Genomic DNA, 26,404 nt, shown 5'->3' on the forward strand with positions numbered 1-26,404 from the left:
CCACTGCCCACTGCATACTACATACTGCATTCTGCATACTACATACTGCATACTGCATACTGCATGCTGCATACTACATACTACATACTACATACTGCATACTGCATCCTACATGCTGCATTCTGCATACTACATACTGCATACTGCATACTACATACTGCATACTACATACTGCATACTACATACTACATGCTGCATTCTGCATACTACATACTGCATTCTGCATACTACATACTGCATACTGCATACTACATAGTGCATACTACATACTGCATTCTGCATACTACATACTACATACTGCATACTACATACTGCATACTACATACTGCATACTGCATACTACATGCTGCATACTACATACTGCATACTGCATACTACATACTACATACTGCATACTACATACTGCATACTGCATACTACATAGTGCATACTACATACTGCATTCTGCATACTACATACTACATACTGCATACTACATACTGCATACTACATACTGCATACTGCATACTACATGCTGCATACTACATACTGCATACTGCATACTACATACTACATACTGCATACTACATACTGCATACTGCATACTACATAGTGCATACTACATACTGCATTCTGCATACTACATACTGCATACTGCATACTACATACTACATACTGCATACTGCATACTACATGCTGCATACTACATACTGCATAATGCATACTGCATACTGCATACTACATACTACATATTGCATAATGCATACTACATACTACATACTGCATACTACATACTACATACTGCATACTGCATATTACATACTGATCGATCAGACAGAATGCAGAGCGTTTACCCACAATGCATTTCGCTCCTGCCCGAGCCCAAATCAGCCGGCCTGAAGCTGATTTCTCTTAAGCTCTAAACTCTGTAAACTTTAGCAACATTTGAAACATTTTCAGGTGAGAAAGTAGTCGTTTAGATCCCCAACGTGTTGAAAACCTGACAAAATACCGGCTGTTTACAATTTTGTTCCCACGAATTCGGCGCTACTAAAGCTAGCCGCAGTGAGCTAACGCACTTCCGGTTATTTTCACAAAATAAAATACCCGTTGCCTTTTATCAGAGGGAAAGCCATTACCATACAATTGGTGCTTTTGTTTTGAAAACAGGAAGTGAACCTACCCTCGTTGTAGCTAGCTTGAAACTGCCGTTTTGACAGGAAATGACGATCGGCGACGTCACGTTACGTTGCATCTTGGGTGGTTTGAGTATGAGTAGTAACCTCATGATGCATACCCAACATTTCAGAGAATCTAGTATTTATCCGGGAACTTCTCGCTTACTCAAATTCGCATACTAACTCAGAAAGTTAGTAGGAGTAGTAGGATTAGTATGCGGTTTCAAACACAGCCTGAGAGACAAAGAAGATCAGCCTGAAGGAGAAATGTAAAGAAAACTCACCAATAATAAAACACCATATTCCTGGTATAATAAGCTTCTTATTAAAGTCCAAATCATCTCAGCTGGTATCAGCAGTTAAAGTCTGATAACGGTGCATCATAATGAGCTGGAGTTCACTGCCTGAGTAAAAGTATTTCACTCCAACTTCACCCCGGTCCTTGCATCACTCCACTGGCTCCCTATTCACTTCCGTATCAATTTCAAACTGCTACTCATAGTCCACAAATCCCTCCATGGCTTGGCCCCCTCATATCTGTCCGACCTCCTCCACCGTCACATCCCCACTAGCGCACTTCATTCAGCCGACCAACTGCTTCTGGAAGTGCCTAGGTCCAGGCTAAAATCAAAAGGAGACAGAGCCTTTGCCATAGTGGCCCCCACTCTCTGGAACCGTCTCCCCCTCCACATCCGCGCAGCCGATTCGGTAGATAGTTTTAAATCCCTGATAAAAACCCACCTTTTTAAACTGGCCTTTAGTTAGGGTCCTCCCTTGTTTTTAAACACTTGTATAAAGTGTCCCCTGGTTGCCTTATTAAATGTTTTTCTTTTCCTTTTTCATATTTTAAATCTCCACCAGTCACTGTTCTATAGCCCTTTTTTATCTATTATTTGATATTTTCTTTTGTTTCTTTTTCTCTTCCTCCATGTACTTTTTAGCTCTTTTTTTGACTGTAAAGCACTTTGGTGCGGCTCTGCCACTTGTAAATGTGCTATAAAAATAAACACTTACTTACTACTTACTTACTAAAGGATATTATGAATAATGGGTTATATTGAGAGCTTTGATAGTCAGGAAATACTCACGAGAACATTTGGCCTCTGATATTAAAACAGAACCTAAACTTTGTTGATTTGAATAGATGTTTTAAATAAAGTTGCTGATGAGGTTTATTTTGTACTTGTTGAAGGATTTCTGACTATAATATAGTTCGAGCTGCAAGAATGAACGTAAGCCGATGGATGCCGTCTCTCATCTCTGAGTAAGTTGAGCTGCAGTCCACACTTTGGAATTAAAAGTTACAAATTAATCAACATTAAAACAAGGAACAAGGAAACAATCCTCTGAAGTTGAACCTTAACAAGAAAATCTGATCTGATAAAGCGTGGAGGTGAAACTAACAGGATCCAACAGGTGAAACCAAACATCCCTGCCGGAGTTACTGTTTTACGAATAAACCAACAGAGAATCACTGAACCCGAGCGATAGGTCAGTGAATCGGATCAGCTTGTATATTTACTGGATTCCACAGTTAAACTTCCCTTCCTGCTTCAGCTGAAGCTGCTCAGATGTGTTACATTAAGCACAAATCTTTTGTCTTGTTTCCTCAAATTTATTTAAGATCAGTTTGTTCCTCCTGTGAGAACGTCATGTTTGAGGCCCTTGAGCTGCCCTTCCCGCCTCCACACAGCCTTTAATGAGTGTTCCCTCCCCTCTTTCTAGAAATATCACGTACATAAAGCTAAAACTGAATGTAAGAACATCCAGGTGCACAGACTGCAGACTAACACGATTCTTTCACAAGCTCAGGTCAATCTTTACTCTTTCATCTGAGCCGGACAATCTCAGGTAAGTCTAACACATTGAAAATAATAATGGTAATTATAATAACTGATTAATGGCACTGAGGTTATAACAGTATAATAGATTTAATTCTTTAAGATTAGTATCTGATACATGGGTACCCGTTTTTCATTCTTTCATACAATGACATCATATTGGTTTAAATATAACCAAATAACTTATTCTTTAGTTGTCTTTTCATAGACTGCATCTTTACTCCTCACTCACACGGCTACATATGTTTCCCAACTTGTCCTTTCAACAGTTGAGTGATAAGCTGGATCGTCTATAAACACAAACCACCAGATAAAACCAGATTCAGTGAATAACAAACAACGTGCACATTATATCACGAACCAAACTCGTTTTTGGACTTTCAGTTCTTATATATAAATGTTATGTTATATTGATCCTTATATACAGAGGCTATAGTCCTCTGTACATGGGGCGCCTGCTCATCCCATTACGCCAGGGACCCCACCTGTTTTATTATATTATTGTAAAAGTCTGCTGCTCACAGGCTTTTATTTTGTAAAAGTCTGTTGCTCACAGGCTTTTATTTTGTAAAAGTCTGTTGCTCACAGGCTTTTATTTTGCAAAAGCCTGTTGCTCTCAGGCTTTTATTTTGTAAAAGTCTGTTGCTCTCAGGCTTTTATTCTGTAAAAGTCTGTTGCTCACAGGCTTTTATTTTGTAAAAGACTGCTGCTCACAGGCTTTTATTTTGTAAAAGTCTGCTGCTGTCTGCTGTGGAACAGGAAAAGAAAGTAATCGGCGGATCCACCAAACATGGAGAAGGGTATGGAACTTTTACTCGGCCATTTTAATTTCAAAGTTCTTCCAGACGGCGGAGTCGACAGAACCAAAGTCATCTGTAAACACTGCCAAGTTGAATTGTCTTCTCAGCGTAGTAGTTCCAGTCTAAAATATCACTTAAAGGCAAAACACACAACACAAAACATTTTTGGATTCTAGATACAAATGCGATTAATCGTGATTAATCAGGGAAATCATGTGATTAATTACATTAAACACAAGTCTGCTGTTCTCAGGCTTTTATTTGGTAAAAGTCTTTTGCTCAGATCCATTTATTTTGTAAAAGTCTGCTGTTCTCAGGCTTTTATTTTGTAAAAGTCTGTTGCTCACAGGCTTTTATTTTGTAAAAGTCTGTTGCTCACAGGCTTTTATTTTGTAAAATTCTGTTGCTCTCAGGCTTTTATTTTTTAAAAGTCTTTTGCTCACATGCATTTATTTTGTAAAAGTCTGCTGTTCTCAGGCTTTTATTATTGTAAAAGTCTGTTGCTCAAAGGCTTTTATTTTGTAAAATTCTGTTGCTCACAGGCTTTTATTTTGTAAAATTCTGTTGCTGACAGGATTTATTTGGTAAAATTCTGTTGCTCACAGGCTTTTATTTGGTAAAAGTCTGTTGCTCACAGGCTTTTATTTTGTAAAAGTCTGTTGCTCACAGGCTTTTATTTTGTAAAAGTCTGTTGCTCACAGGCTTTTATTTTGTAAAATTCTGTTGCTCTCAGGCTTTTATTTTTTAAAAGTCTTTTGCTCACATGCATTTATTTTGTAAAAGTCTGCTGTTCTCAGGCTTTTATTATTGTAAAAGTCTGTTGCTCTCAGGCTTTTATTTTGTAAAATTCTGTTGCTCACAGGCTTTTATTTTTTAAAAGTCTGTTGCTGACAGGATTTATTTGGTAAAAGTCTGTTGCTCACAGGCTTTTATTTTGTAAAAGTCTGTTGCTCTCAGGCTTTTATTATTGTAAAAGTCTGTTGCTCTCATGCTTTTATTTTGTAAAAGTCTGTTGTTCACAGGCTTTTATTTTGTAAAAGTCTGTTGCTCTCAGGCTTTTATTTTGTAAAAGTCTGCTGCTCTCAGACTTTTATTATTGTAAGAGTCTGTTGCTCTCAGAATTTTTTTTTGTAAAAGTCTGCTGCTGTCAGGCTTTTATTTTGTAAAAGTCTGCTGCTGTCAGACTTTTATTTTGTAAAAGTCTGTTGCTCACAGGCTTTTATTTTATAAAAGTCTGTTGCTCTCAGGATTTTATTTTGTAAAAGTCTTTTCTTCTCAGGCTTTTATTATTGTAAAAGTCTGTTGCTCTCAGGCATTTATTTTGTAAAAGTCTGTTGCTCACAGGCTTTTATTGTGTAAAAGTCTGTTGCTCACAGGCTTTTATTTTGTAAAAGTCTGTTGCTCTCAGGCTTTTATTTTGTAAAAGTCTGCTGCTCTCAGACTTTTATTATTGTAAGAGTCTGTTGCTCTCAGAATTTTTTTTTGTAAAAGTCTGCTGCTGTCAGGCTTTTATTTTGTAAAAGTCTGCTGCTGTCAGACTTTTATTTTGTAAAAGTCTGTTGCTCACAGGCTTTTATTTTATAAAAGTCTGTTGCTCTCAGGATTTTATTTTGTAAAAGTCTTTTCTTCTCAGGCTTTTATTATTGTAAAAGTCTGTTGCTCTCAGGCATTTATTTTGTAAAAGTCTGTTGCTCACAGGCTTTTATTGTGTAAAAGTCTGTTGCTCATAGGCTTTTATTTTGTAAAAGTCTGTTGCTGTCAGTGTTTTATTTTGTAAAAGTCTGTTGCTCTTAGGCTTTTATTTTGTAAAACTGCTGGTCTCAGGCTTTTATTATTGTAAAAGTCTTTTTCTCACGGGCTTTTATTTTGTAAAAGTCTGCTGGTTTCAGGCTTTTATTATTGTAAAAGTCTTTTGCTCACAGGCTTTTATTCTGTAAAAGTCTGTTGCTCACAGGCTTTTATTTTGCAAAAGCCTGTTGCTCTCAGGCTTTTATTCTGTAAAAGTCTGTTGCTCACAGGCTTTTATTTTGTAAAAGTCTGCTGCTCAGAGGCTTTTATTTTGTAAAAGTCTGCTGCTGTCTGCTGTGGAACAGGAAAAGAAAGTAATCGGCGGATCCACCAAACATGGAGAAGGGTACGGAACTTTTACTCGGCCATTTTAATTTCAAAGTTCTTCCAGACGGCGGAGTCGACAGAACCAAAGTCATCTGTAAACACTGCCAAGTTGAATTGTCTTCTCAGCGTAGTAGTTCCAGTCTAAAATATCACTTAAAGGCAAAACACACAACACAAAACATTTTTGGATTCTACATACAAATGCGATTAATCGTGATTAATCAGGGAAATCATGTGATTAATTACATTAAACACAAGTCTGCTGTTCTCAGGCTTTTATTTGGTAAAAGTCTTTTGCTCACAGGCTTTTATTTTGTAAAAGTCTGTTGCTCTCAGGCTTTTATTTTGTAAAAGTCTGCTGCTCTCAGACTTTTATTATTGTAAGAGTCTGTTAATCTCAGAATTTTTTTTTGTAAAAGTCTGGTGCTGTCAGGCTTTTATTTTTTAAAAGTCTGCTGCTGTCAGACTTTTATTTTGTAAAAGTCTGTTGCTCACAGGCTTTTATTTTATAAAAGTCTGTTGCTCTCAGGATTTTATTTTGTAAAAGTCTTTTCTTCTCAGGCTTTTATTATTGTAAAAGTCTGTTGCTCTCAGGCATTTATTTTGTAAAAGTCTGTTGCTCACAGGCTTTTATTGTGTAAAAGTCTGTTGCTCATAGGCTTTTATTTTGTAAAAGTCTGTTGCTGTCAGTGTTTTATTTTGTAAAAGTCTGTTGCTCTTAGGCTTTTATTTTGTAAAACTGCTGGTCTCAGGCTTTTATTATTGTAAAAGTCTTTTTCTCACGGGCTTTTATTTTGTAAAAGTCTGCTGGTCTCAGGCTTTTATTATTGTAAAAGTCTTTTGCTCACAGGCTTTTATTCTGTAAAAGTCTGTTGCTCACAGGCTTTTATTTTGCAAAAGCCTGTTGCTCTCAGGCTTTTATTCTGTAAAAGTCTGTTGCTCACAGGCTTTTATTTTGTAAAAGTCTGCTGCTCACAGGCTTTTATTTTGTAAAAGTCTGCTGCTGTCTGCTGTGGAACAGGAAAAGAAAGTAATCGGCGGATCCACCAAACATGGAGAAGGGTATGGAACTTTTACTCGGCCATTTTAATTTCAAAGTTCTTCCAGACGGCGGAGTCGACAGAACCAAAGTCATCTGTAAACACTGCCAAGTTGAATTGTCTTCTCAGCGTAGTAGTTCCAGTCTAAAATATCACTTAAAGGCAAAACACACAACACAAAACATTTTTGGATTCTACATACAAATGCGATTAATCGTGATTAATCAGGGAAATCATGTGATTAATTACATTAAACACAAGTCTGCTGTTCTCAGGCTTTTATTTGGTAAAAGTCTTTTGCTCACAGGCTTTTATTTTGTAAAAGTCTGTTGCTCACAGGCTTTTATTTTGTGAAATTCTGTTGCTCTCATGCTTTTATTTGGTAAAAGTCTTTTGCTCACAGGCTTTTATTTTTTAAAAGTCTTTTGCTCACAGGCTTTTCTTGTTGTAAATGTCTGTTGCTCTCAGGCTTTTATTATTGTAAAAGTCTGTTGCTCTCATGCTTTTATTTTGTAAAAGTCTGTTTTTCACAGGCTTTTATTTTGTAAAAGTCTGCTGCTCTCAGGCTTTTATTTTGTAAAAGTCTGCTGCTCTCAGACTTTTATTTTGTAAAAGTCTGCTGCTGTCAGGCTTTTATTTTGTAAAAGTCTGCTGCTGTCAGGCTTTTATTTTGTAAAAGTCTGTTGCTCACAGGCTTTTATTTTATAAAAGTCTGTTGCTCTCAGGATTTTATTTTGTAAAAGTCTTTTCTTCTCAGGCTTTTATTATTGTAAAAGTCTGTTGCTCTCAGGCATTTATTTTGTAAAAGTCTGTTGCTCACAGGCTTTTATTGTGTAAAAGTCTGTTGCTCATAGGCTTTTATTTTGTAAAAGTCTGTTGCTGTCAGTGTTTTATTTTGTAAAAGTCTGTTGCTCTTAGGCTTTTATTTTGTAAAACTGCTGGTCTCAGGCTTTTATTATTGTAAAAGTCTTTTGCTCACGGGCTTTTATTCTGTAAAAGTCTGTTGCTCACAGGCTTTTATTCTGTAAAAGTCTGTTGCTCAAAGGCTTTTATTTGGTAAAAGTATGTTGCTCACAGGCTTTTATTTTGTAAAAGTCTGTTGCTCACAGGCTTTTATTTTGTAAAAGTCTGCTGCTCACAGGCTTTTATTTTGTAAAAGTCTGCTGCTGTCTGCTGTGGAACAGGAAAAGAAAGTAATCGGCGGATCCACCAAACATGGAGAAGGGTACGGAACTTTTACTCGGCCATTTTCATGTTAAAGTTCTTCCAGACGGCGGAGTCGACAGAACCAAAGTCATCTGTAAACTCTGCCAAGTTGAATTGTCTTCTCAGCGTAGTAGTTCCAGTCTAAAATATCACTTAAAGGCAAAACACACAACACAAAACATTTTTGGATTCTACAAACAAATGCGATTAATCGTGATTAATCAGGGAAATCATGTGATTAATTACATTAAACATTTTAATCGTTGCCCTGCCCTAGTTTGAGGATATTTAAATCGAGCTGTTTCCAGTTGAATTCCTTCTTACTGGCTTCCTTGTTCACTGTGTTTTGCAGTGTGATGGCAGGACAGAGGGACAGATGGAGGACTCAGCTGCTCCTGATCATCTTCAGCCTCCTCAGACTCACTAAAGAGTTCGGTATGAGACTTTCTGACAATTTTCAAACATGAAGTCGAGGTTAAAATTGTATTGTAGTTGTTTTTTAGATTCCGAGTCCCATTTTCACTCACTGTGAAAAAGAGGTGGGGACTTGGACTCGAGACTTGAGACTTGACTTGGACTTGAGTCCCGATTTTGATGACTTTAGTATCTTTTTTTTGTGTGTATTGGCATTAATTATCCAGCCAAGACTGATAACAGGAGTGCATTTGTAAATTTCAGGCGGCGTTATATTGAGAGCTTTGATAGTCAGGAAATACTCACGAGAACATTTGGCCTCTGATATTAAAACATAACCTAAACTTTGTTGATTTGAATAGATGTTTTAAATAAAGTTGCTGATGAGGTTTATTTTGTACTTGTTGAAGGATTTCTGACTATAATATAGTTCGAGCTGCAAGAATGAACGTAAGCCGATGGATGCCGTCTCTCATCTCTGAGTAAGTTGAGCTGCAGTCCACACTTTGGAATTAAAAGTTACAAATTAATCAACATTAAAACAAGGAACAAGGAAACAATCCTCTGAAGTTGAACCTTAACAAGAAAATCTGATCTGATATAGCGTGGAGGTGAAACTAACAGGATCCAACAGGTGAAACCAAACATCCCTGCCGGAGTTACTGTTTTACGAATAAACCAACAGAGAATCACTGAACCCGAGCGATAGGTCAGTGAATCGGATCAGCTTGTATATTTACAGGATTCCACAGTTAAACTTCCCTTCCTGCTTCAGCTGAAGCTGCTCAGATGTGTTACATTAAGCACAAATCTTTTGTCTTGTTTCCTCAAATTTATTTAAGATCAGTTTGTTCCTCCTGTGAGAACGTCATGTTTGAGGCCCTTGGGCTGCCCCTCCCGCCTCCACACAGCCTTTAATGAGTGTTCCCTCCCCTCTTTCTAGAAATATCCCGTACATAAAGCTAAAACTGAAAGTAAGAACATCCCAGTGCACAGACTGCAGACTAACACGATTCTTTCACAACCTCAGGTCAATCTTTACTCTTTCATCTGAGCCGGACAATCTCAGGTAAGTCTCACACATTGAAAATAATAATGATAATAATAATAATAACTGATTAATGGCACTGAGGTTATAACAGTGTAATAGATTTAATTCTTTAAGATTAGTATCTGATACATGGGTACCCGTTTTTCATTCTTTCATACAATGACATCATATTGGTTTAAATATAACCAAATAACTTATTCTTTGGTTGTCTTTTCATGAACTGCATCTTTACTCCTCACTCACACGGCTACATATGTTTCCCAACTTGTCCTTTCAACAGTTGAGTGATAAGCTGGATCGTCTATAAACACAAACCACCGGATAAAACCAGATTCAGTGAATAACAAACAACGTGCACATTATATCACGAACCAAACTCGTTTTTGGACTTTCAGTTCTTATATATAAATGTTATGTTATATTGATCCTTATATACAGAGGCTTTAGTCCTCTGTACATGGGGCGCCTGCTCAGCCCATTACGCCACGGACCACCCCTGTTTTATTATATTATTGTAAAAGTCTGCTGCTCACAGGCTTTTATTTTGTAAAAGTCTGTTGCTCACAGGCTTTTATTTTGCAAAAGCCTGTTGCTCTCAGGCTTTTATTTTGTAAAAGTCTGTTGCTCTCAGGCTTTTATTCTGTAAAAGTCTGTTGCTCTCAGGCTTTTATTTTGTAAAAGTCTGTTGCTCACAGGCTTTTATTTTGTAAAAGTCTGTCGCTCACAGGCTTTTATTTTGTAATATTCTGTTGCTCTCAGGCTTTTATTTTGCAAAAGCCTGTTGCTCTCAGGCTTTTATTTTGTAAAAGTCTGCTGTTCTCAGGCTTTTATTTTGTAAAAGTCTGTTGCTCCCAAGCTTGTATTTTGTAAAAGTCTGTTGCTCACAGGCTTTTATTCTTTAAAAGTCTGTTGCTCTCATGCTTTTATTTTGTAAAAGTCTGTTGCTCTCATGCTTTTATTTTGTAAAAGTCTGTTGCTCTCATGCTTTTATTTTGTAAAAGTCTGTTGCTCTCAGGCTTTTATTTTATAAAAGTCTGTTGCTCTCAGAATTTTTTTTGTAAAAGTCTGCTGCTGTCAGGCTTTTATTTTGTAAAAGTCTGTTGCTCACAGGCTTTTATTTTATAAAAGTCTGTTGCTCTCAGGATTTTATTTTGTAAAAGTCTTTTCTTCTCAGGCTTTTATTATTGTAAAAGTCTGTTGCTCTCAGGCTTTTATTATTGTAAAAGTCTGTTGCTCTCATGCTTTTATTTTGTAAAAGTCTGTTGCTCTCATGCTTTTATTTTGTAAAAGTCTGTTGCTCTCATGCTTTTATTTTGTAAAAGTCTGTTGCTCTCATGCTTTTATTTTGTAAAAGTCTGTTGCTCTCATGCTTTTATTTTGTAAAAGTCTGTTGCTCTCATGCTTTTATTTTGTAAAAGTCTGTTGCTCTCAGACTTTTATTATTGTAAAAGTCTGTTGCTCTCAGGCATTTATTTTGTAAAAGTCTGTTGCTCACAGGCTTTTATTTTGTAAAAGTGTGTTGCTGTCAGTGTTTTATTTTGTAAAAGTCTTTTCTTCTCAGGCTTTTATTATTGTAAAAGTCTTTTGCTCACAGGCTTTTATTCTGTAAAAGTCTGTTGCTCACAGGCTTTTATTCTGTAAAAGTCTGTTGCTCAAAGGCTTTTATTTGGTAAATGTCTGTTGCTCACAAGCTTTTTTGTTGTAAGAGTCTGTTGCTCTCAGGCTTTTATTGTAAAAGTCTGTTGCTCTCAGGTTTTTATTTTGTAAAAGTCTGTTGCTCACAGGCTTTTATTTTGTAAAAGTCTGTTGCTCTCAGGCTTTTATTTTTTAAAAGTCTGTTGCTCACTGGCTTTTATTTTGTAAAAGTCTGTTGCTCCCAAGCTTGTATTTTGTAAAAGTCTACTGCTCTCAGGCTTTTATTCTGTAAAAGTCTGTTGCTCACAGGCTTTTATTTTGTAAAACTCTGTTGCTCTCAGGCTTTTATTTTGTAAAAATATGTTGCTCACAGGCTTTTATTCTTCAAAAGTCTGTTGCTCACAGGCTTTTATTTTGTAAAAGTCTACTGCTCACAGGCTTTTATTTTGTAAAAGTTTGTTGCTCACAGGCTTCTTTTTGTAAAAGTCTGTCTCTCACAGGCTTTTATTTTGTAAAAATATGTTGCTCACAGGCTTTTATTCTGTAAAAGTCTGTTGCTCACAGGCTTTTATTTTGTAAAAGTCTGCTGCTCACAGGCTTTTATTTTTTAAAAGTTTGTTGCTCACAGGCTTCTTTTTGTAAAAGTCTGTCTCTCACAGGCTTTTATTTTGTAAAAATATGTTGCTCACAGGCTTTTATTCTGTAAAAGTCTGTTGCTCACAGGCTTTTATTTTGTAAAAGTCTGCTGCTCACAGGCTTTCAAAAATTGGAGGCACTATACTATTAAATATTTATCAAACAAAAAAAATCATTCCACTTGGAGGAAAAAACAAGAAAGCAATTAAACTTGAACTTGGTTTTAGCAAGACTATATTATAAAAGTTAATCAGAACAAAAAACCCTCTTAGCGAGGAAACGACCAAAATGGTAACTTGGAACTATGACTATGGCTTTGGAAAGGCAAGAGTGAAGCACGTTTGACCAACAAATACGGCACAATGGCACAAGACAAGGGGAGACGCAGGCTGTGTTGTGTGAAACCGCATACTACTCCTACTACTCCTACTACTCATGCTAACTTTCTGAGTTAGTATGTGAGTTTTAATAAGCGAGAAGACTCTGCATACTGTCTGATCGATCAGTATGTAGTATGTAATATGCAATATGTAGTATGCAGTATGTAGCATGTAGTATGTAGCATGCAGTATGCAAGTATGTAGTATGTGGTATGCAGTATATAGTATGTAGTGTGTAGTATGTGGTATGTAGTATGCAGTATGCAGAATGCTAGTATGCAGTATGTAGTATGCAGTGTGTAGTATGCGGTATGTAGTATGTTGTATGCAGAATGCTAGTATGTAGTATGCAGTGTGTAGTATGTAGTATGCAGTGTGTAGTATGCAGTGTGCAGTATGCAGTATGCGGTATGTAGTATGCAGTGTGTTGTATGTAGTATGTGGTATGTAGTATGTAGTATGCAGTATGTAGTAGGCAGTATGCAGAATGCTAGTATGTAGTATGCAGTGTGTAGTATGCAGTATGCGGTATGTAGTATGTGGTATGTAGTATGTGGTATGTAGTATGCGGTATGTAGTATGCAGTGTGTAGTATGCAGTGTGTAGTATGCGGTATGTAGTAGGCAGTATGTAGTATGCAGTATGTAGTATGCAGAATGCTAGTATGCAGTATGTAGTATGCAGTGTGTAGTATGCGGTATGTAGTATGTTGTATGCAGAATGCTAGTATGTAGTATGCAGTGTGTAGTATGTAGTATGCAGTGTGTAGTATGCAGTATGTAGTATGCAGTGTGCAGTATGCGGTATGTAGTATGCAGTGTGTTGTATGTAGTATGTGGTATGTAGTATGTAGTATGCGGTATGCAGTATGTAGTAGGCAGTATGCAGAATGCTAGTATGTAGTATGCAGTGTGTAGTATGCAGTATGCGGTATGTAGTATGTGGTATGTAGTATGTGGTATGTAGTATGCGGTATGTAGTATGCAGTGTGTAGTATGCAGTGTGTAGTATGCGGTATGTAGTAGGCAGTATGTAGTATGCAGTGTGTAGTATGTAGTATGCAGTGTGTAGTATGTAGTATGCAGAATGCTAGTATGCAGTATGTAGTATGCAGTGTGTAGTATGCGGTATGTAGTATGTTGTATGCAGAATGCTAGTATGTAGTATGCAGTGTGTAGTATGTAGTATGAAGTGTGTAGTATGCAGTATGTAGTATGCAGTATGCAGTATGCGGTATGTAGTATGCAGTGTGTTGTATGCAGTATGTGGTAAGTAGTATGTAGTATGCAGTGTGTAGTATGCAGTATGCGGTATGTAGTATGTGGTATGTAGTATGCGGTATGTAGTATGCAGTGTGTAGTATGCGGTATGTAGTAGGCAGTATGTAGTAGGCAGAATGCTAGTATGTAGTATGCAGTGTGTAGTATGCAGTATGTAGTATGCGGTATGTAGTATGCGGTATGTAGTATGCAGAATGCTAGTATGTAGTATGCAGTGTGTAGTAGGCAGTATGCAGAATGCTAGTATGCAGTGTGTAGTATGCAGTATGCGGTATGTAGTATGCGGTATGTAGTATGTAGTATGCAGAATGCTAGTATGTAGTATGTAGTATGTAGAATGCTAGTATGTAGTATGCAGTGTGTAGTATGCGGTATGTGGTATGTAGTATGCGGTATGCAGTATGCAGTATGCGGTTTTGAACACAGCTTCAGACTCTTATGCACACAGGTTTCACAGGGAACAGGTGGAATCTTGCATGTGACAATCAGACAGGGACACGAGAGGAGAGTTGATCTTTCAAAATTAAAGGGATAGTTCGGGATATTTGACATGGATCTGTATGGCATCACCATAACCAGTGTCGTGCATTCAAACTGACTTACCCCCGACAGTGTCCTGTGAGCCGAGTTCTTGTCCAGTGTTGGTCAAGGCGAAAGTAGTCCGGCTTGTTTGCTGGGGTCAAGAAATTAGCGCGTTTTTCTTCCCAAAACAGTACGTGTGCTAAAGAGTGATTTATTTCATCACAAAAACAGAAGCCGGCAAAAGTCACTCCTCGTTATCACTTGGGCCCTATACTGTCTCTCATTGTGTATCAGTGCGCACGTCATTCTGACCGCGAGCTGTGCGCTAATTTGTTGCAGATATAAAAAAGGTTGCAGATAGAAATCAGTTCTCTTTAAACCACAACGATTGTTCTAAATTCAAAGTTGTACCTACAGATAATAACATCACTGTGAACTATAACCTCAGCTCTACTTTGTTGTCATGTGGTGACTTCGTCTGGTTTCATTTTGGGGCTAATGTCGCCACCTGCTGGAGATCCAGTGAACTACACCCTGAAACACGCCTCCGGTCTCCTGTTAATCTCACATCTCTCTGTTTGGAAAGTGACCAAATCAGCCAAAACATCTGCTGATGAAAGTTCAGTTAGATGGAGTTTTCTGGGATTTATTTGTGTTTCTGTAGCTCTGCAACAGCGATTCAGATGTTATTTCAGCGTCTCAGAATCTTAAAAGATATTGAACATTTTCTCTTACCTTCTTGTTGAGAATGTTGAGAACAAATTTAAATTTATATATGTATATATATATACACATACAAATAACATTTTAAAGATACCATCCAGTGTATTTACAAATAGCTGCTTAAATCATTAGACTTCATTTCAAAAACAAAGAGCCTCTATGAAATCAAGTCCTTCTGATAAAAAAGTCAACGACTCGACCTTATTCTGTACTTGGATCAAGATAAACTAAGTATTAGTACTTTGTGGCAGAAAGAAGTAAAAAGTACAAGCTTTAGTATTAAAGTATAAGTGTCTTAGTATTAATGTACTTAGTCTTAGACTTTTCTTTATACTTCACTATACTATTCTTAAGTATATATACTACATAAAAAGTAAACTTCAATTAAACTGCGTCAGTTTTAGTATAAAATTGGTGGTACACTTGAATAAACTACTTTTTGGGTCTAAGGGCTCCACATCTAAAGACATAGTTTTATCTGCTGTACTGCATTTAGTCTGAATGAAAACATATAAATATATATATTATATATCATATACATATATATAATGTAATAAAATAAAGGCTGACTGACTCATGAAATAGTGCTTTAGATGCAGCTCCAGCTGTGGGAATAGAGGCGGAGGCGCTCTTCAAGTCTTTACTGTTAAAAAACAGCAGGAAATGTTAGTTTCACTTCCATCTTTGGGGCTGTTCGGTGGCGCAGTTAGTAAACCGGTGAGTGATTCAAATTATTTTAATACGGATCAGGTTGATCATTCTGTCTGCGCGTGCTGCGGATGGTTAAGGCGCGCGGAGCTTCAAAATGAGCATTAACTGGTTGTAAATGGATCGCATTTTACCGTCATTAACAGATGTTCAGAATCAGGCAGCCGCCATTTCATACCACAGCCAAACAACCGGAAGAGCTCTCAGAAGACTTAGATAACGAGTTAATTATTGGTGTTATTAACCCTCTGAACAGTAAAGATCTCAAACGTCTTCACTTGGATTCCACAGCCTGAACAGGATTAGTGTTATCAGGTAGTTTCAGGACGTCTTTATCCGATAAAGTTTATCCATCAGTTCAGCCTTTCACTGACAAAAAGCCTGAGCGATCAGATATCACTGCGTTAAACATTCTGTGATATTAATATTATTATTACTGTGAGCAACAACTGCTGTTTGGGACATTTAACAAAGACCAGACTTTTAAACACTGAGCTGTTTAAATATAATATACATCATGGCTGATTGTTCATATTTGTTACTTTTTTTTTCGTCTTGAATAAGAATGTTTAAATGTAAATGTGTTTTATTTCTACAGCCCTTTACAGACAATCCTTACGGTGTACCAAAGTGCTTTACAGCAGCTAATAAATAAAGAGAAGAAGAAGTAAAAACAAATAAAAACAATAAAAGAGCAGTGAAAGCAATAAAATACAACATAATGAAATAAGATAAAATAAGATAAAAGCATCATCATGCTACTGGGTATTAAAGCCATCCTATATAAGCAGGTTTTTAGCCCAGATGTGAAGAGGCCCAGGTCAGAAATAAGACGCAGCTGGACGGGGGGCTTATTCCAGAGCCTGGGGGCAGCTTTGGGAAAAGGCTCGCTCACCCCAGGGTTTGTATTCTGACCTGGGCACTTCCAGCAGAAACTGATCTGCTGACCTCAGAGCTCTACCAGGACTGTTAAAAGCTCAGATAAATACGACGGGGCGAGGCCGCTAAGAGCTTTAAAAACACACATTAAAAGTTTAAAATCAGTTCTGTAAAGGACAGGAAGCCGATGGAGGGAGTTCAGAACAGGAGTGATGTGCACACGTCTGTTGGTGTTGGTTAAAGACGGGCAGCAGCGTTCTGCCCCTGCTGGAGATCCAGTGAACTACACCCTGAAACACGCCTCCGGTCTCCTGTTAATCTCACATCTCTCTGTTTGGAAAGTGACCAAATCAGCCAAAACATCTGCTGATGAAAGTGCAGTTAGATGGAGTTTACTGGGATTTATTTGTGTTTCTGTAGCTCTGCAACAGCGATTCAGATGTTATTTCAGCGTCTCAGAACCTTAAAAGATATTGAACATTTTCTCTCACCTTCTTCATGTTTGTGGCTTTATAATCGTTAAGTTGTGACACACACCATCAGAGTCAACGCTGTCTGTGTCAGACGTTGCTGCCTTTGTGATATTACTATACTTATGTCTTCAGAAATATTAAAAAATTACAAAGATTTTAGGACGCTGAGTAAAATACGCATGTTTTTGAAGAACTTGTGACACGTTTAAAACATTTTATTTATAGAAATAGAAAAATACGTTATTTATCCCCCAATGGGGGAAATTCAAATTAGTCAAGTAGCTCAAATTTTTTTAAAATATTTACAATGATTGTATTAACAACAACAATAATAATACCAATTCTGTTTAAAAAAAATACTACTAACTAATAATAATAATGAAAAATGACTAAATAAACAAATATTTAAAAAAAATATTATATTATATATTATAATATATTATAATATTATAATATTATAATTATAGCATTTTCCCCTGAATTTAGCATCAGAGTGATCTGAGGATTCTTTAAGTCTCTGCTTACACTTTAGTCCACTTAATGTCTCCGCTGTGTTTGTAGACATTGGATGTAAATCAAGTTCAATTTCTGAGATAAACACACATATAAAGCTTTCTGATTCGCTGCTTAGTTCAGATTGTTTCAGCTTTCTGATTCACTGCTTAGTTCAGATTGTTTCAGCTTTCTGATTCGCTGCTTAGTTCAGATTGTTTCAGCTTTCTGATTCACTGCTTAGTTCAGATTGTTTCAGCTTTCTGATTCGCTGCTTAGTTCAGATTGTTTCAGCTTTCTGATTCGCTGCTTAGTTCAGATTGTTGGGTGTGAGGCAGCTGTTGGTCTGACTGATGAAGAAGGCACAGCAAAGATTTTCTGTCCTTTGGCGGCCATTTTCTCTGCTGAAGCTGCGTCACTGCTGGGGGACGCGTTTCTATGATCACCACTTTGAGAACATTTCTGTTCCTGGATCATTTCTACAGATTATGAGACGTCTCATCAGAAGCTGGATCATTACTGAAGGAGTTTACTGACAGAATGAGTGAACGAACATGTAGAGAACACACAGATAAACACAGTGAAGCTGATGTGTTTTAATCAGGACTTCAGAGCAGCTTTGGCAGCAGTAACTCATCTGTAAATCCAAACTCCACAAAGCTGCAGACAGCTGATCAGCTGGGTCAGCACAAACTGAGTCTGACGGCTCGGAGGAAAGAAATGACGTCTCCTTTCTCTAAAAGTTCCTTCTGACGTGGAACAGAAAGAAAAGCAGGAGGTTAAAGCTTGTTTCAGTTTGGCTGTGAGACCTGAACAGACGTGTTTGTCTTCATTCTTTTCTTCTCTCAGACTGACTGAAGTCCAGAAGATGGACAGAGCAGAGTCTGCAGCATCCAGCGGTCGCTCTGCCAACAGGAACCCACCCAGACCTCCAGAACCATCAGACACAAAGTAAGAGAACTGCTCATGGGGGGGGGGCAGCTTCTTATCTGGGATATCACCATGGCAACGTATACTGGCAACCCAAACAGGTTGAACATATTCAGGGTGACTTTAAGCTTATTTTTAGGTGGTCTGGCTTAACTCGCCCTAACAACGGAGATGTTGTTGAGCTGTAGTAGGATGCTGGTTATCAGCCCAGGTTTTCTGACTCTGAATATGAGCGCGTTCATGTTCATGTGGCATCAGCTGACCAATCAGAACCTCTAATTCTGTCATTGAAAAGCAGCAGCTGCTGCAGTGAAAGCTGGAAGGAAAGAAGAGAAAAAGGAAAAAGAATGCCAGCAGGAGGAGATGTGATCTGTGTGTGATGGTGTGTTTTATTAAAGCACGTGAGGAGGTTTCACACTTATTCTGTCAGGCTGAATTCTGCCTGTTTTAAATGAACCAAGTAAACAACAAACAGAAAAGAGATTGAAACAGTCAGAGGGCTTCCTGGAAAGGTCTGAGTTCATTCTGTCTTCCAGCCTCTAAAATGCTTTTGAGTGGTTAAATGACTTTTTAAAACCCTTTCTAAGATGTATGTGGATGTGAATATGAACATGCCTGTTAGGTTAAAGGATAAGACCGTTTTTTTGACATTGGGCCCTTGATTTCACATTATAACATGATGTTCTACTCACCCCTGCTTGTTGTTGAACATTTGGAGCTGTTCCGAAGATATTCGCGAGGCGTCTGGCTGCTCTCTTGAGATATTCGGCCATCAAACGGTTTCCTATGGGCAAGCTTATACAGGCACAAACTATGCTGTTTATAATTTATTAATTACTGTACACTAGCACTGATAACGTGGAGGTGCGTCGCTTACTTAAAAAAATCCGGGTTACTAATTTTGAATTTTAGCCGAATGAATAAATAGGCAGCAGGTCTGTGGGCTGTCTGTGGCAGTAGCACGACGAGGACGTCAGTAACACCCACTTTACGACAAATATTCAAAATTACAGTAACCCGGATTTTTTTAACCCTTTGATGCACAACATGGGTCAAAAGTGACCCGGCTGAGTTTTAATTTTCCATATCTTTGCAATAAATTAACTTTATCATTCAATATTCAAGGTATTCCTCAATTAACTTGTTTTTAATCATCATGCATCCTTATTTTATTTTTTCCTTTCTTACTTTTTGAATAAAAACCCTTTTTATATCACTACCCCTCTAATGCGCAACATGGGTCAAAAATGACCCGCATTCATTTTCTATGTTACTTGATGTATGCCTGAGAGTTTCTATGATATATCTCTGAAATAAATTAATCATCAATCATTTTCTATTCCAAGTATGCAGTAAATATCTTGTTTTTGTTCAGCACAAATCTTTATTTTTATTTTCCTCTCTTACCCTATGAGGAAGCACAGCTTTTGTATTGCTACATCCAGTTTCCACACATGGGTCAGACAGGGCCCACATGCATTTACCATTTTACAGCTCAGCACAGCTCCCATCACACATCTAAGTACAGTAAGTTTTGTTTTTCAATTGTACTAATATTACTTTAGAGATTTCTTGATGACAGTAGTGAAAGATAACATTACATTACATTATATGATGATTAGGTTTAGGTTACCTTGAGAGTGAGTACATTACTTGTCAGAAAGTTACAAATAATTATTATTAGCTAGCTGTTGACATATTCTATTTTAGTTAGGGTTAGGGTAGGGTTATGTGTTAACTGTTATCATGGTTATGTTATTTCCTGTCTTGGTTCTATTATTTAGTTCCTGTTTTTGTAGTGGTTGTCCTCTTGTGTTCTGTTCACTTTCTGTCTTTGTCTTTTTCCTGCTCGTTTTTGATTGCTCACACCTCTGTCTTGTTGTATTGTTTGTTCATCCCTGCCTCCTGGTGTTTTCCCCACCAATCCATGTTCTGCTCACTCCCCTCACCTGAGCTTCTCCTCCCTCTCTTCACCTGTTCTTCTTCCCCTTTGTATTTAAGTTATTTATTTTGTTGTTGCGTCATTAGTCTTCCAAAGTAAGTCTTGCCGTTTTGGTCTTTGTCTGGTAGTTGTATTTGTATTGTAGTCGTCATAGTCAAAGTCATAGTCATGTTTTCCCTATTTGCCTTGTTCTTCCATTTTCTGTTTTTGGATCTTGCCTATAACCCTTTTTGGTTATATTAAAGACGTTTTGTTCAGCCTGCAGTGTCTGCATGTGGGTCCACCTGCTTTGCCACCCCAAAAACCTGACAGTATGTGTGTGTGAAAAAATGACAAACATGTTGCAAATACTAAATAATTGTTTGGCCCCACTCACTGCTAAAGTAACTACTTGAAAAGAGTTAAATAGTATTAAGTTACTTTATTTTATGTCACATTTGGATGAATGGGTCATTTTTACCCATGTGTGTAAATTCGATGTAGTAATATAATAACTACTTTTGCTTATAAAGTATGAAAGTAAAAATGAAAATAATGATCAGTGGTGATCAAAAACAAGATATTTAAAGAATACTTTGAATATTCAATCATAAATTAAATTGATTTCAAAAGATAGAACAAAGAGAAACTCAGCCAGCTTGAAATTACCTTGGAAATGAATGCGGGTCATTTTTGACCCATGTTGTGCATTAGAGGGGCTGTTCATATGTTGCGCATCAAAGGGGTAAGCGACGCACCTCCACGTTATCAGTGCTAGTGTAGAGTAATTAATAAATTATAAACAGCATAGTTTGTGCCTGTATAAACTTGCCCATAGGAAACCGTTTCATGGCCGAATATCTCAAGAGAGCAGCCAGACGCCTCTCGAATATCTTCGGAACAGCTCCAAATGACCAACAACAAGCAGGGGTGAGTAGAACATCATGTTATAATGTGAAATCAAGGGCCCAATGTAAAAAAAAAACGGTCTTATCCTTTAACTGGTGTCTCTAAAATGTCCTCAGGAGTGAGTGTGAGCGTGTGGTTGTTTGTCTGGTTTGTCTCTGTGTGGCCCTGCGATGGACTGGCGGCCTGTACAGGGTGTACCCCGCCTCTGGCCCAATGACCACTGGGATAGGCTCCAGCCCCCCCGCAACCCTACCGACGGATTCAGCGGTATAGAAAATGGATGGATGGATGGATTACAAAACATTGCACAGAGTTTTTAACGATATCTTTTTTTAGCCACTGACTTTTTTAGTCACTGTGTTATTCTTGTACTGTTGGATTTAACTGCAGCATTTGACACAGTAGATCACGACATACTGATCTCTCGCCTGGAGCATTGGGTGGTCATCAGGGGCCCGGCGCTGGCATGGCTCAGGTCTTACCTGTCTCATCGGACGTTCTGTGTCAGCCTTGGTGATTCTGTTGCTGCGTGTACACCAAGAGCGACCTACGCTACCTGGAGAAGCTTTGTTTGAGAATTTGCTTTGATAGCTTGTGACGTCACATTTAGAATGTTCAATTTTTAAAGGGCTGTGCAGCACCCCCGCGAAAAAAAACATGAGGAAAGAGAGGGCAGGGACACGAATAAACGTGTTGTTATTTACAATTTGTTATACAAGATATACATCACGTTACAAATGATGTAAAACTACATTAGGTACACCTGAGAAGAGCAGGAATAGCAGAGGCAGCTGTGAAAAATAAACTGAATTCGAAATAAAATCCGAAATAAAACTTAATTGCAGTGAGAAAGGTATGCGAGGGGTTACTACACTATTGTATTGAAGCACTCGATACGGCAATTGCAACAGTCTCAGGATTAAACGACTTTTGTTTGGATAGGAACCAAAGTTTACACGTCTGTTTCCGCGAACCCCGCGGATTGTCGGACCCCTACAATCTGTGGATTGTCATTGGTTTTCGCCGAAACGCGTCATAGCTCATTACCATAATATTAGCTTGAGTTTAATCGCTTGAATCCGCTCTGGTAGCTCAGTTTTCTTCGCCACTGGCGAATCCGCTCTGGTAGCGCAGGTAGCTCACCCTCCATAGAGAAATAATGATTTCCGGCGCTCAGGTAGCGTAGGTCGCTCTTGGTGTACACGCAGCATGTGTCCTCCACTGCTCCTCTCTCTTACGGGGTCCCTCAGGGTTCAGTGCTCGGCCCTCTTTTGTTTTCATTATATCTTCTCCCGCTGAGTTCCATTCTCAGGAAACATGGTATTTCATTCCACTTTTACGCTGATGACACTCAGATTTTTGTCCCCCTTAAAAAAGCTGACTCCTTCTCCCTTAAGCCACTGGTAAATTGTTTAGATTGAAGTCAAGGCTTGGATGGCTCTAAACTTTTTAAATTTTAATGAAAAGAAGACCGAAGTGATGGCCTTTGGTGGCACCTCTGAGTTCCCCTCAATCGATCTCGGTTCCTTGGCGCAGTACGCCAAACCTATTATAAATGATCTGGGGGTAAAAGTGGACGCGTACCTCAAGTTTGAAAGCCAGATTAAAGCTGTGGTTAAAACAAGATTCTTCCAGTTGAGACAGTTGGCAAAAATAAAACCCTTTCTTCCAAGACAGCACTTAGAAACAGTAATCCACGCCTTTGTTTGATTGAGGCTTGATTACTGCAATGCACTTTTTTATGGGGGTTAGGGGGTCCTCTATAGCACGCCTTCAACTGGTACAAAACGCAGCTGCACGACTTTTAACTGGCACTAGGAAATTTGAGCACATTACGCCGATTTTAGCATCTCTCCATTGGCTTCCTGTCCATTTTAGAATTAATTTTAAAATTCTTTTATTTGCTTTTAAAGCCATGAATGGCCTTGCACCAGTGTACCTCTCTGAGCTTCTGCAGCCCTACGCACCCTCAGGTCAGCTGATCAGCTGCTCCTGAGGGTTCCTAAAACAAGGCGGAAGCTCAGGGGGGACCGAGCATTTTCTGTTGCTGCCCCTCGGCTCTGGAATGTAGCCTGATTAACATAGACTTTCAAATCTCTTCGAGATTCTGGTCTGACCAAGACCATAACGAATACGATTTGAAATGGCCTGGTCAACCCGCCTCCCTCGGGTTGCTACTGGTTGAGGCCAGAAAAGGCTGTGCCTAAGCTTAAGCCAATCACACCACTCTTTCCTCTGACGTATGATTTAGCTACCAGCGGGGCTAACTGGTAGATTAAACTCTTACCAAAGCCAGTAGGGAGCAAGCCGAAAACGTCTTTCCTGTCAAGAAATGATTCAAGGGCTTTTCTTTGCTCGATTTTTAACGAGAATCTCCCGTCGAACACTTTCATTACAGCATCTACAGCAGTGTCAAAAGCTTGACGCTGCTCCATGTTGATATTGAAAGAAGTGCTTCCGTGTACAATCCATGGGTTGAGTGGCAGTTCAACCACGTCACTACCTTGAACACGCCTCTACCCTGGGCCGTTGGCGCTGCTCAAAGTTGATTGCTTTCCGACAAAGTGGGTGGAGTTCCCATTTTTTCGGGAACTCGAATCCACCTGAATGAGCAGTTTGCCTGAGTAAGTGTAGCAGAGCCGAAGGTGTTGCGTCACTGCGAGGGCGGAGCCTGGGTACTGGAATGAGCTGCAGCTGCACATTAGGCAGGCCCCTTCCTTGTCCTGTTTTAAAAGTCGTCTTAAAACTCACCTCTTTTCTTTGGCTTTTACCACCGTCTAGGTTGTTTATTTTATGTGCACAGTTTTGTTTTATGATGTTTTTATTGTGTTTATTTTAATGTACAGCACTTTGGTAATCTTTGCGTTTATTTAAAATGTGCTTTATAAATAAAATTGATTGATTGATTGATTGATTGATTGATTGATTGATTGATTAAATGAATAAAACAAATCAAAGATGAAATGTGAGAGTAAATAAACATGGGCCTTAACACAAAGTTAAATGAATACAGTTGCAGAGGAAAGCAGAAATATCAATCAATGAATGCATGTGAATAACAGCATGTCTGTGTTTGCAGAGGTCAGCACCTCAGACAGAGAGCAGAGTCTCCAGGATCCGACTGTCTGTCTCTGAAGAGTGACTGGTCCAAAGATAATCCTCCTAACCTCAGTGGTGAAGCTGGACCCTCAGGCACAAAGTAAGACAACTGAAACACAGATTTCAGGACCTTTCATGATGTCTTTATTACAAAAAAAAGAAAAAATTAACAAATAAATGAAGAGATAAATTGATAAAGGACAAATGAATTCAGTGATTTCAGAATGGTTTCAGAATGATTTCAGGTGGTTAGCACCGTCGCCTCACAGCAAGAAGGTTCCAGGTTCAACTCCCAGCTGGGGCCTTTCTGTGTGGAGTCTGCATGTTCTCCCTGTGTATGCGTGGGTTCTCTCCGGGTACTCCGGCTTCCTCCCACTGTCCAAAAACATGCCTGTTAGGTTAACTGATGTCTCTAAAATGTCCTTAGGAGTGAGTGTGAGCGTGTGTGGTTGTTTGTCTGGTTTGTCTCTGTGTGGCCCTGTGATGGACTGGCGGCCTGTACAGGGTGAACCCCGCCTCTGGCCCAATGACCGCTGGGATGGGCTCCAGCCCCCCCGCGACCCGACCGACGGATTCAGCGGTATAGAAAATGGATGGATGGATGGATTACAAAACATTGCACAGAGTTTTTAACGATATCTTTTTAGCCACTGACTCTGGTCACTGTGTTATTCTTGTAATGTTGGATTTAACTGCAGCATTTGATCACGACATACTGATCTCTCGCCTGGAGCATTGGGTGGTCATCAGGGGCCCGGCGCTGGCATGGCTCAGGTCTTACCTGTCTCATCGGACGTTCTGTGTCAGCCTTGGTGATTCTGTTGCTGCGTGTACACCAAGAGCGACCTACGCTACCTGGAGAAGCTTTGTTTGAGAATTTGCTTTGGTAGCTTTGGTAGCTCGTGACGTCACATTTAGAATGTTCAATTTTTAAAGGGCTGTGCAGCACCCCCGCGAAAAAAAACATGAGGAAAGAGAGGGCAGGGACACGAATAAACGTGTTGTTATTTACAATTTGTTATACAAGATATACATCACGTTACAAATGATGTAAAACTACATTAGGTACACCTGAGAAGAGCAGGAATAGCAGAGGCAGCTGTGAAAATAAACTAAATTCGAAATAAAATCCGAAATAAATCCGAAATAAAACTTAATTGCAGTGAGAAAGGTATGCGAGGGGTTACTACACTATTGTATTGACGCACTCGACACGGCAATAGCAACAGTCTCAGGATTAAACGACTCTTGTTTGGATAGGAACCAAAGTTTACACGTCTGTTTCCGCGAACCCCGCGGATTGTCGGACCCCTACAATCTGTGGATTGTCATTGGTTTTCGCCGAAACGCGTCATAGCTCATTACCATAATATTAGCTTGAGTTTAATCGCTTGAATCCGCTCTGGTCGCTCAGTTCTCTTCGCCACTGGCGAATCCGCTCTGGTAGCGCAGTTAGCTCACCCTCCATAGAGAAATAATGATTTCCGGCGCTCAGGTAGCGTAGGTCGCTCTTGGTGTACACGCAGCATGTGTCCTCCACTGCTCCTCTCTCTTACGGGGTCCCTCAGGGTTCAGTGCTCGGCCCTCTTTTGTTTTCATTATATCTTCTCCCGCTGGGTTCCATTCTCAGGAAACATGGTATTTCATTCCACTTTTACGCTGATGACACTCAGATTTTTGTCCCCCTTAAAAAAGCTGACTCCTTCTCCCTTAAGCCACTGGTAAATTGTTTAGATTGAAGTCAAGGCTTGGATGGCTCTAAACTTTTTAAATTTTAATGAAAAGAAGACCGAAGTGATGGCCTTTGGTGGCACCTCTGAGTTCCCCTCAATCGATCTCGGTTCCTTGGCGCAGTACGCCAAACCTATTATAAATGATCTGGGGGTAAAAGTGGACGCGTACCTCAAGTTTGAAAGCCAGATTAAAGCTGTGGTTAAAACAAGATTCTTCCAGTTGAGACAGTTGGCAAAAATAAAACCCTTTCTTCCAAGACGGCACTTAGAAACAATAATCCACGCCTTTGTTTGATTGAGGCTTGATTACTGCAATGCACTTTTTATGGGGGTTAGTGGGTCCTCTATCGCACGCCTTCAACTGGTACAAAACGCAGCTGCACGACTTTTAACTGGCACTAGGAAATTTGAGCACATTACGCCGATTTTAGCATCTCTCCATTGGCTTCCTGTCCATTTT

The 26,404-nt window shown here is 38.9% G+C and overlaps 1 protein-coding gene across 1 annotated transcript in view; it reads left to right on the top strand.

The window, feature by feature from the left end:
- Positions 1-15,445: 15,445 nt before the first annotated feature.
- LOC142382701 (uncharacterized) overlaps positions 15,446-26,404 on the top strand; it is a 47,448-nt gene continuing 36,489 nt past the window's right edge. Inside the window, exons 1-3 of the mRNA XM_075468823.1 lie at positions 15,446-15,517; positions 18,202-18,303; positions 24,192-24,311. Coding sequence (XP_075324938.1) covers positions 18,221-18,303; positions 24,192-24,311 — 203 coding nt within the window. The 5' untranslated portion in view covers positions 15,446-15,517; positions 18,202-18,220. The remainder of the gene's footprint in view (positions 15,518-18,201; positions 18,304-24,191; positions 24,312-26,404) is intronic.

The sequence above is a fragment of the Odontesthes bonariensis genome, chromosome 6 (assembly GCF_027942865.1).
Source record: "Odontesthes bonariensis isolate fOdoBon6 chromosome 6, fOdoBon6.hap1, whole genome shotgun sequence".
In the NCBI taxonomy this organism is placed as follows: Eukaryota; Metazoa; Chordata; class Actinopteri; order Atheriniformes; family Atherinopsidae; genus Odontesthes; species Odontesthes bonariensis.